At 40.3% G+C, this 11834-nt stretch overlaps 2 protein-coding genes across 3 annotated transcripts; one reads left to right on the top strand and one right to left on the bottom strand.

The window, feature by feature from the left end:
* The first annotated feature begins 518 nt into the window (after window positions 1-518).
* timm23a (translocase of inner mitochondrial membrane 23 homolog a (yeast)) lies at window positions 519-5754 on the top strand. 2 transcript variants are annotated; one of them, XM_030755703.1, is made up of 8 exons: window positions 519-814; window positions 870-898; window positions 1025-1083; window positions 1169-1262; window positions 3175-3259; window positions 3352-3410; window positions 3616-3726; window positions 4909-5754. In XM_030755703.1, the coding sequence occupies exons 3-8, from the start codon at window positions 1033-1035 to the stop codon at window positions 5022-5024; spliced, it is 516 nt and encodes a 171-aa protein (XP_030611563.1). In that variant the 5' UTR covers window positions 519-814; window positions 870-898; window positions 1025-1032; the 3' UTR covers window positions 5025-5754. The 2 variants fall into 2 exon arrangements, with proteins under 2 accessions (XP_030611563.1, XP_030611562.1); XM_030755702.1 differs by having other exon boundaries at window positions 519-898.
* Window positions 5755-5778: 24 nt separating this feature from the next.
* Window positions 5779-9207, bottom strand: LOC115798749 (elastase-1). The gene is made up of 6 exons (XM_030755704.1): window positions 9044-9207; window positions 8832-8941; window positions 7342-7436; window positions 6974-7254; window positions 6262-6425; window positions 5779-6167 (listed from the first exon to the last, which is right to left on the bottom strand). Exons 1-6 carry the CDS (start codon window positions 9177-9179, stop codon window positions 5988-5990), a joined length of 966 nt encoding a protein of 321 aa, XP_030611564.1. The 5' UTR covers window positions 9180-9207; the 3' UTR covers window positions 5779-5987.
* Window positions 9208-11834: the final 2627 nt, after the last annotated feature.

Here is an 11834-nt window from a genome sequence, read left to right as displayed (position 1 = left end):
GGAAACGAAATTTATTTATTTTTATGTATTTGGGTGTATACACATGCTCAGTTGGTGATGAACTTAAATCTTTGAAGAAAAGCATAAATGTGTTGCGACATTATCTTTATTTATTTATTATTAACACCTTACAGCATGAAGCAGCTGCCTGTGACTGGTGTATGTAATATGTTGACATGTGTGTTATATTTTTTGCCAGTGCCAGACAGGAAGATTCCTCATGAATAAATGTTACTTTAAGTATCTGCAGTCAGTTTTGTTACGTTCTGCCTGCCTCTGAAGTTTGCCCTTCAGTTAAATCAACAGGTCCCAGATCTGTTGAACTGTCGTAAAACCTTGGCCGTTACTACATCAGAAAAGTTTTTCTTGTTCACCTTATCACTAATAAACACGATGTAGTGTGAAATTTTGGCATTAAAAATAAATTTGAGACAGTGTTTTCTGTCATTTTTTACAATTTACCGCGGATGCTGTTGACGTAATGAGAACGCAGCACCGGTCGTCGCTTTACGGCAGAGCGTGCTGCTGGAGGTCAGAAGCGTCACGTTAAGCAGAGATTGGTGATATCTAAGCTAAATAAAGACGTAGTTTTCACTGTGAAAATCCAGCAAGACTAAAAAAATACGACCTGTGGAGAAATCCTCTTTTGGCAGCCTTGAATCCAGGAGGTCGTCGTTCAATAATTTGTCGTATAGTTTGGGGGTTTCGACATAGCTTGCTAACGTTAGCCAGTCGGCTCGCCTACCAGCTCCCCTCCAGGCTCCAGTTTGACACCTGGAATTTTTTTCAGCCATGGACAACAACTCACAAGGATCGGGAGGAGTTAAAGCAGGTCTGGGTAATCTTTTTGGGGGGGGTGCACCTCAATACTCCAACACAGAGCTCGCCGGTGTCCCATGTAAGTTTCATGTAATCTAACTGTGATGCTAGCTGCTGTTACATTAGTACAGTGTTGCTGTACTGTCTTTGAGTATCTGAAGAAAAATCAACTTAGTCAGTGTATAATTGATTGTTTTCATTACAGTGACTGGAATGAGCCCTCTGTCCCCATATCTCAATGTGGACCCACGTTATCTGGTGCAGGTAAAGCTGAGTTTGGCATCTTTGCTGTGAGTGAACGTGTTTGGGATTTTTTTCTGGGCCTGACTGTTTGAATCTTGTGTTTTAGGACACAGATGAATTCATCTTACCCACAGGGGCCAATAAGACAAGAGGAAGGTTTGAATTGGCTTTCTTTACCATTGGAGGCTCCTGCATGACTGGTAAGGAACTGGTATACTGGCGTAACAGTTTTTATGCTGAATAGTAGTACACAGACCAACTAGAGGTATGGGTATAACCCCATTTTGTCTGTCCATCTGGTCTGCATTGTTTGTGGTTAGAAGTTTACCTCCACTCATCATGGGCATGAATTTCATGCTAATTTTGTGCTTTTAATGATTTTTTTGAGCTGTTTTTTTTTTTTTCTTCAGGGTGCAATGATTGTATAACATACATCTTTAATAAAGAGGCTGCACAAATTTGAATTTATTTTGGATTTTCTCTAATCCACAGAGGGTAAAACAATTATTCATACAGGCTCAAATATATACTTAGCCACTTGTTTAAATGTCCCTTAGCAAGTTGCACTTTGACCAGATACTTTTGCTGGTTATCAACAAGCTTCTGGCATGGTTGTGGCTGCATATTTGTCCACCGTTCTCAGCAGAATTGGTGAAGTTTATTTAAATTGGTTGGTTACCAGGCACGGACCCGACTTTTAAGTGAAGTCCACAAATTTTCAATAGGGTTAAGGTTGGGGCTTTGGGAAAGCCATTCCAGAAGCTTAATGTTAGCCTGCTTTATCCATTCCAGATCCAGTTTTTATGTATGTTTGGGATCATTGTCCTGTTGGAACACCCAATTGTATGTAAGTTTCAACTGTCTAGCTCTTGATTTGAGGGGAAGTTGAAGAATTTGGTGTTAGTCCTCCTCCTTCATTATTCCATCCACTTTTTGTGACATACAAGTACCACTGGTAGCAAAACAGCCCCAGAGCATGATGCTACCATCACCATGCTTTACAGTTGGTACAGTGTTCTTAGGTTTGAAAAACCCACCTTTACTCTTCCAAACATCTCGTCATTATTGCCAGATATATCAATCTTTGCCTCGTCTGACCATAAAACATTTCTCCAGAAGGTGTCTGCAAATTTCAGTCAAGCTTCAAGGTGTCAATTTTGGAGCAGGGGCTTTTTTCTTTATTGGCACTCTCCCAGTCGATGGTAATGTATAATTTAATTGTGAACAGTGATGCTGGTGTTCCAGCAGTTTCCAGTTTATGGCAGGCTTGAGCCTTGGTGGTTCCTGCTTTGTTCCTGAACATCCTAAGCAATTTCCTGTCATGTGAGGGTGACTTCTTCCAGACCTCGGCAAAGTGTAGACCCTTCACGCCACTTATTAAAAGATTTAAGTGAGTGTATGTATATATATTTGAGCCTGTATGTATAGTTTTGACCCTGTGTAGATTAGAGAAAATCAAAAAACAAATTAGTTTTTTTTTTTTTTAAAGTCATGAAAGACGTATGCTCTACAATCATTTCACCCTGGAAAAAGAGCAGTTCACAGAAATAATTAAAAGCTCCAAATTACCCTGACTACAACTGCATCACAGGAAATGTTAATGTTCCTGCATGCAGTGAAATTAGCATGCAAATATTCAGTGATGTTTTTAAAAAAGAAGAAAGAAAAAAAAACAAGCACAAAGAAGGAAACAATAAGCAGAGGCACACAAGGAAGCAAACAAAAAACAAAGTGTGGGCACAGAAGACAAATGCATCAAAAATAAACACAGTAAACGGCAACATTTCAGCAGAAGCGTGACAAAGACTAAATAGTGTCATCACAATCAAAGCAATCCAAGTAGTACCTCCAAAGAAATCTTTTTCTACCCGTGGAAGAACTCGACTGGTCTGCTCAGAGCTGAACCTCATTTCTCCATGTGACCCTCCATCCTTACTAATGCTTCTGTGGCTAAAGGTGCCAATTTCTGCAGCCACCTGGCGGCCAGCATGGTTTAACGGGGTGTCCACATACTGGTTGCTGTGTAATGTACTTGAAATAACTGTTTTTTTGTCATTAAATTCTTTCCCTGGCCCTTTGTGAACCTGCTCTGCATCCTTGTTTGAACTGCAGGAGCTACATTTGGGGCTTTAAATGGCTTTAGGATGGGCCTGAAGGAGACCAGAGACATGGCATGGTCCAAACCACGTAATGTACAGTAAGTTTAGTTACAGAAGTTACGGTTTACCAAATGATTTTAATCTCAAATTTGGATTTCATGTTGTTCAAATGTCTGTTTTCCCTCCCCAGAATTCTCAACATGGTGACGAGGCAGGGCGCTTCATGGGCCAACACTCTGGGGTCTATTGGTAGAGCTTTATTATTTCTTCAAAAATGCTGTAGATCTGTTCCCTTAGTAAGAATATTAATGAATCCCATGACTGAACATCATAGTGTTCATGTTTTAAATGGATAATATTGGAGTGCTTTTATGGTTTTTGGGTCTCCTTCTTTTGATTGATGCCTACGTAATCATCCTTTAACATTAGATTTATTGTTTTTGTGTCACTGCAGCATTGTTGTATAGTGCTTTTGGTGTGGTGATAGAAAAGGCCAGAGGAGCAGAAGACGACATCAACACAGTGGCTGCTGGGACGTTAACGGGGATGCTCTTTAAATCTGGCAGTAGGTGTCTTTTCTGCTCATACTATATATCTGACATTAATGCATATTAATGTACTTCTGTGTGTTTTTACTTTTTAAGAATTTGCAGATGAGTATTTTTCACCAATAAAAGGGTCCAAACACATGCAGTTGATTGATGTCAGCCTGACAGCAAACAAAATGGTTTTACCAGTGTTGTTGTTTTATCAGTTGTCATCTATTTTTGTGCTACAGTGTGATGAAGAGCTGAAAGACTTATAACAGTGATTTCTGAAACTGAAGATTTCTTAGATCCTTTTTTACCAAACGGGTGACAAACAACAAAAACAAGATAAACACAAGATTATCGACGCTTACTTTCTTGTACACCTTACTAGTACTGTGTTGGACCCCCTTTCGTCTTAACCCATTAACACTGCAGCCTATACACCTTTTACCTGCCCTTACTTGCAGTTTAACAGCGAGCGCATCACCGCTGAGACATCTGATCAAATGCGCTTTGAATTACCGTAATTATGCGACTGTTTGTCCTGTCGGAAAATTCAAACTCTTTCTGAAAGCTGAGAAATTGCGCTTCACACCCACCATAGGGTCTTTACGGTAACTGTTGCCGGAGGTCTGCGAATGGCGGCACTTTTGAAATAAAGGGTTAAACAGCTGCATTAATGAACAGTTGAACAGGTGCGCCAAATAAAGTGGCCAGTGAGTTTATAATAGTAGCAGTTATTGTTGTTTTGAAATCCCTCACCCCTTGTAAAATAATATGGTTTGTCCAGAAGAATTATGAATTAAATGTCACATTCCATTTACAGTTATACACACTGTTGATTAGTCTGTGCAGTATTTTGGATATGTTAACTTTCAAAGGAATGCTGAAACATTTCAGTTACATTTTACAAATGCAACAGTGCATTAATGATGCACTAATAATTGTTGTAATCGCTGTTGCTGCACTCATGTCTCCATCGTATGCTGTATAGATGTTGTGTGGGCATGTTCTGACTTACAAAGTGTAGCTGAGATTATCTTTGGAAAGCACCTAACCTTTCTTATTAATTTACTCCATACTGTTGTTTTAAGTATTAGGTTTATCTTTACCCACCTGGTACTTTGGCTAAGCTGATGCAATTATTGTTGACTGTAATTAAAATGATTATTGTGACGCATGTTAAGCCTCATGACTCATTCTGTTTGTTTTCTCAGGTGGATTAAAGGGCGCAGCTCGTGGAGGTCTGGTCGGTTTAGCCTTGTCTGGTGCCTACGCGCTCTACAACAACTGGGACCATCTCACCGGCTCCCCTTCATCCAGGCTGTACTAAACTCCCCCGCACAGCTGCTTCAACATTAGGGCCAAATATCTTGAGGACACATCCTTCAACTACAGCGCTAAGACGCATTAGACTCTGGTCAAATGCAGTTTTTTGTTTTTTTTTTCCCCCCCTTCATCATGCGAGTAGGTTCCAGTTTGCTGGTTCCTTTTCATAGCTGTTTTCCAGGAGCATTCTGGGAATTATGAGATGTCTGTTGGAAAAGTTTTGGACTAAATTAAAATGAAATCCAGACGCAGACCGTCCGATGACACTTCTCCTTTCATTTGTGTTCATCCTCTGAGGTATTCCTGTCACTGATCTGGTCATTAATGAGAACACCCTTTGAGGATGCAGTATAATTGTTATGATTGTTAATAGAACACACATTATTATACTAGATTTGGAAACCCAGGATATGTGGGTTGAGTAAACCAATTTGTAAGATGGCTTCTGACATCTGTTGTGTGGATCAACACTTGAATAGCAACAGATTCATGTTCTGATTTTTGACTGAAAGACTCTTCTGTAATAGAAGAGCAATGCAGACCTGCAATCAGAGGGAAGCCTTGGGGTCAGTTTATTCTTGTATTTATTGAAATGTATCTGCAAGGCTTTCTGTTTGACTGTGGAAGAGAAAAATCACTGTAAAACTGTACTTTGAAGAGCATGCTGTTAATGTGTGTCCATCAAATCCTCTGTACCATAGACTAAAATAAAAACAAAACATGGGAGGTGTTCAGAGATTTTGCTTTTAACCAATTTTATTGCATAAATGAGCCTGGATGTCAAAGGTAGTGAGCAGTGTGTATTATGCAGTGCTCCACCAGAGTATAAGTATCTACTGTAAAGAAGATGACAACGGTTGCACATTCAGAACATGTATTTACATCATGGAGTGGAAAGAACTGTGGCTGTGACTGTCTGTAGACATCTGACATTTAACAGAGCAGAGCTTATGTTTGCTGTGAGTGCTCAGAGAAGGAAGAAGTCCCTGATGCGCGTTGCCTCGATCCAGGGGATGTAGGCGGCGGTGCGGGTGAAGACACTGGGTTTGTTCTCCACGGTGCAGCCGATTGGGCCGAAGCTCACCACGCCGTGCACCTCCCAGCGGTCCCGGCCCAGCTGGCACAGCAGAGGACCGCCAGAGTCACCCTGAAGAAGGAGGATGGAGACAGGTGTTGAAGATGTGGGAATTCAATCTAGTGGATGAAATTTCACTTTTGGATGACTAAAATTGTGGCGCTACCTGGCATGCAGCAGGTGGATCCTCGGTGTCTCTGAACCCGGCGCAGATCATGGAGTCTCGGACGCGATCTCCCCAGAATTTCTTTTGCTTGCAGGTCTTGAAATCAATGATGGGCAGACGGGCTTGATTGAGGGCTTCTGCTAGAGACACGTTCTCCTTCCCACCTGAAAAACATTCAGACATCATTAAAGCAACTGTATTTTGATGTCTTTCTACTCTTCTTTTTTAGCCATGTTTGCACTGTTACTGGACATTTTTCTTTTTTTTTTTCAGAGGATAGATACTTCTGACTTCCACCAGGGCACCTGCAATCTGTTGAGCAATTTGAGATAGAAGGTTAAAAATATTTGGGTTTTCCAAACAGGAGACTGTGCTTTAAGAAGGTGTGGCTATTCCTCTATCTTTAACCCTACCACTAACACTAGATGGGTCACTGATGACCTGGTGGATGTAAAAATATTAAATTTATAGATTTGAGTGAAATGTCCAGAAAAGGTTACAGGCACTCATACACCAATGAATTTTGCTCAACTTGAGTCTTATTAAAAAGGGGAAAAAAATGAATGTGACTTTTCAAAGTAGGTTAAAATTCAAGAGTAAAAAAATGTAGATATATTTAATTTTTCTCAAAAATGGAATTGAGTTACTTATACGATTTAAGCCCAAACCACTATCACTGCACAGTATTGCAGTACTTTTCTCCACTACTCACCCCGGGTGTCTCCCCAGCCGGTCACCCAGCAGTAGTGTCCCGGTTTGAGGCTGGTCTGCTTGCGCGGCAGGCAGGCGTAGCGGATGAAGTTTGAAGGCAGGATGTCTGTTGCAGACTTAACCAGGGCAATGTCATAGTCCAGCTCGCTGTGAGCGGGATAGCGGAAGTTCTCGTGCCGGTAGATCCTCTTGACCGGGATAATCCTCTCTGCCGTTTCTGAACGCTTCAGCTGGTGCTTCCCCAGGACAATCCTCCAGCTCCCAGCATCCTCAGCTTTACCCCTGAGAGAGGAAAACACACACATAGCTTGTGTTTAATTTAGTGTTGGTATGAGCATGACAGTACAACTCTAATGAATGTTTTCTTACTTCTGGAAGCAGTGAGCTGCAGTAAGGACCCAGTTCTTGTGGATTAGAGTTCCTCCACAGACATGAATGAATTGTTTACTTCCTCTTGGTCGAACCTGTGAGAAACAACCAGACAGCCTATTCAGTGATTCAGTAATCTTCAAATTTTACTTGTATCTCTTTTGCCCATACTAGCCTATAAATATCACTTACATTACATGAGAGAGGGGAGACCACCAAGAAGCTCATTTTTACAGTTTATGTTCTGGTTAAGGAGCACTTTGTTTTTCAACACTTAACAAACCTGCTATCTTTGTATCATCTGAGGTACTTCATTTGATCCCTTTCACAGGTATAAACAGGAAGCCTGCCCAGTGCAGCCCCTATTCTGACTTGCAGACCAATGAGTGTACATAAGTGGTGGCATTAAAAGGGGGCAAAGAAACTTTCTGGTCACAGGCCCGCTTTTCTAACATTAAGCCCAGCCCTACCTAACACTGATATAGTAACATTAACAAGACAGCACAGAAATAGCTTGATTACATTAGTCCAGCAAATGTTGCAATAGAGCATTTCATAGACGAGTGATTTTTGGGCCAAATTAGTCATAATTATCCACTGTTAATAAACCAATAAATCAGCCAAGTCAAGGTATTGGCAGAAAGCATACCAATGTCTGCACAGATAAGAAACCTGTTTTGATATCGTTTAGAAACCAAAATGTTCTGTGCTTCACATAAAAGTTGAACAGCCAAATTTGGTTGTTGTGTTTATAGTGTACTTAATGACAGTTGGCTCAAATAAAGTAAGCCTACTCATACATATGCTTCTCTGATTGCTAATGAATTTAACAGTGATGTTATATGGTACCTTCTACAAAGCAGATCCAAAGTACTTTGCAGATAAATACATATTATATAGAGAAACCCATCAATTTCCTTTTTGAGCAGCACTTGGCTACAGCAAGGAGGAGAAACTCCAGACTCTGGGTGGGCGACCATCTGTCTCGCCTGGTTGGGGAGCGAATCAGAAACAAAACTGCATCCGCTGATCAAGTAAATTTGTTTAGTTTTTTCCGTCTTGTGTAGTAATCCAAAATCTGAGTGGAAATTAGACCCTCGGCTGTTAAAAGGTTAAAATGTATGTCATGTTTTTCAGAAGGGAAGCCATAAAATGCCAAACATGATTTCTGATTTAAAAACTAATAATTGGTTTGATTTGTGAGGTTAACATTAGTTTAGAAATCAGTGTCAACACAAACACCTTGAAGACATTACTGGGCTGCAGAAGCTTTTTGTGGTCACTTCTGACTAAACCACTGATTCTGATTCATCCCTACACCACAACTGATATATCCTAAAGAATAGAATAGATAAATGAGAATTTTTAGTTGGCAAAATAACATTAGTAAACGATTGCTTCTCTAGTAAGTCTAGAAGTGATATGACCTCAATCCAGCAAATGTCAGAATATTCTGGAGATTCTTTGAATACCACGTCAAAGGGGTTTACCTGCAAAGAGACCTGCCAGGGCCAAGAGTGAGGCCTGGCTTCATTCCCAGACACAATCCTCTCAGCCATGTTGGGCTTGAAGTGAGCCATACCACAATCCTTAGGCCAGTCTAGAAGGAGAGAAGCAGAAAATATAAGCATCAATGTTTTTATTTTAGTCTTTTTGCTCATATGTTTAGGAGTGTTTTTTTTTTTTTTTTTTTAGCCCTCACCCAGGTGAAGGACTTTATGCTGCGGCTGTCGTCCGGGGGTAAGTGTGTATGCAGCTGCGGGCAGAGATGCCTTGCTCAACAGCAGCGGCAGCAACAGAGACAGCAGCAAAAGCAGAGGAGGTCCTGGTACAGCCATCGTCTTCCAGAGAATCACCGGCCGGCACACATCTCTCGCTTTTTATACCAAGCACATGCAGATGTACATAAACAGGTACACACACAACAACACACCTCCAGGGACAATGAGCTGTGTTACAACAAAGGCCGAGTGCTGGATGGTTCTCCTCTAGCTCTGGAGTTTACACTGTAAATGAAAGACGGGATTTTGGGGAGTCCCATCAGCACTTTCACATACATATAGTACGCTCACGGTACACTAATGTGCGTGGAAGACAAAGACAATACAGTGCTGTATGTAAACAAGCATCACATCATGTCACATGACTTATAGCAGTGACACAGTGACCTGAAAATGACCTTTATCTCTGCATGTGGACTATTTAGAGCAACTGGTATTCCAAATCACCAGTATAGTTCTCACTGTGTAAACATGACCCAGCAGAAAACTTTTACCTTGAGCTTATTTGATAAGTAATGTCAGTCAAAACTGGCAATGAGAGAAAAGACTGGGGTTGACTCTAGAGCAACATCATCAGGCATGATACCACAATTTGATGGTCTTGTGACGAGATTGAAAAATTTTATTTGTTCTCATTTGATTGAATTTTAAGTTTCCTTACAAACAGCATCATTTTTCATTCAATTAGATTTATGTCGCTCCAATTCACAGCAACAGTCGTGCTTTACATTGTAAGGTACAGAGCCTAAAACATTAGAGACAAAACCCCAAGAATCAGGAGAACCCCTATGAGCAAGCATTTGGTGACAGTGGGAAGGAAAAAGTCCCTTTAGACAGGAAGAACAGATAAAAGATGTGGAGTTGTTGAGTTGTTGAGTCACAAAGCTGATAGGTTTATTTTTGAACTGTCATTCACTCTGTGCATATTTTGGTCACAGAAAAAAAAAAACACACTCTATCAAAAGCGTTTAAATTATATATTTGGTTTCAAAAACATCTAGCATACAATATCTCTTCATTACATTTTTGAAACTTATAGAAATGTAATAAATATATCAGTCTAAAGAACTATTGTTGATTGGAATATAGTCAGTTCACTCAAATAGCGGCAACAACATGTTGACATGTTTATGTAATCCAAATTAAAAAGTGATAACAGTCTATTTTGTGCTTTATTTAGAGCATTTCTTTCCACCAGTGTCCACATTTTTATTGACCTGTAAAGACCAGAAAATTAAAATGCATATAAAAAGTGACCCTTGTGCCCCTGCTACACACAAACCCAGATCTGTGAAAATATGACAACAATAACTGCAGCAGAAGCCACTAGTGAGCTGAGCCTTTTTAACCTTTGGTGAATGAGAGAGAATGTGCCTGCTCATCTGAATGGCAACGCCTGAATGGTCAAACCTCACAGCTGTGGTTCACCAAGTTCACATACAGCTGAACTTTGCGTGTTTTTTCCTGCAGTGAATGAGTGAGAAAGGGAGGATGGAGAGTGGCTTATATTCTGAGTCAGACTTTGTTCTTGAACAACATATTTGAACGGGATTCACTGACTCACTGTCTTGATTTTTTTCATTGATAAAAATATGAACTTGGATTATTATGTGAGTGCTTTCCCTTAAGTTCAACCGAAAAGTAGCCAAACAATTACACATTTTAGCCAAGAGACCAAAATTAAAGCTTGTTTCTGGAACATGTCCTAAGTTTGAAAGGATTCATATCTTTAGTATCAGTAGCAAAATGGAGAATAAAACCCATTACAAATACAGATCTTGCATTCATAGATTTAACACAAATGTGCAAAAGCACTCCAAGTGCATCATACTTAAAAACATAAATAAATAGTTATGCAGAAAAGCCCCTTTATGATTTAATGTTAAGTAAAGTCTAGATTTAGATAAGATGTCTGTGTCGTTTCTCAGTCATCCAGGTCATGGTCGAATCAAGCACTTAAGTTGAAGGCAGCAGGAGTTCTCGAAGATGTTTCACCTCTCATCCGGAAGACTTTTGATGGGGATTCCCAGCTATTTAACCTACAGTGGGGGTGTTGTGTTGGAGGTGGTCCTGAGAGTCACTGAGTCACCGACCCAAGGGGAAATCATATTTCAGTTGTGGTAATATGTTGGCAGTCACAGACTGCCTGTCTACCTGCAGAAAACATCTGTTGTCAGATGGTATGGGTAGTGTCAAAACTTTGTGGCATAACTAGTCTGTGGGCTTCTCTTGCTTGTGCTGTTGCTGGTCCATCAGTCAGCCATGGAGAAGAGCAGTGTTATAAACATATAAAAAGCTGACATGAAACCGTTAGAAACAACAAAATGTGTCCAAAGCAGCCACTGTCTCCACTTTTCATATTGATGAGTCATCTTTGATGTTTTTGTTTTTTTGCATTTCTCCCATTCCTGGTGAACTCCACTGTTGCGCCCCTCCCTGTTCTGGCCCACTTGTCAACCACGTTGAGCAACTGCAGCAGCAGTTGGAATTTTGAAGATCTCCATAGGCTCTCCACAGGCAATTTTTTACTTGCATTACTTTGTTCAGTGCTTGGTTGTGTTTAATAGCATCATAATAAAATCAGAGCAGGTAGTAAATGGGCGCTATCAAATTAATCCTGCACATTACATACCATTTGCAATGAAACACAAATGTATTTATTTCGTTTAAAATAAAACCAAATAAAAAAAGAGTTAATTGGTAATATTGCTA

The sequence above is a fragment of the Archocentrus centrarchus genome, chromosome 19 (genome assembly GCF_007364275.1).
Source record: "Archocentrus centrarchus isolate MPI-CPG fArcCen1 chromosome 19, fArcCen1, whole genome shotgun sequence".
In the NCBI taxonomy this organism is placed as follows: domain Eukaryota; kingdom Metazoa; phylum Chordata; class Actinopteri; order Cichliformes; family Cichlidae; genus Archocentrus; species Archocentrus centrarchus.
Note: the sequence above shows the minus strand (reverse complement) of the source record. Positions and strands in the feature narration are given on the sequence as shown.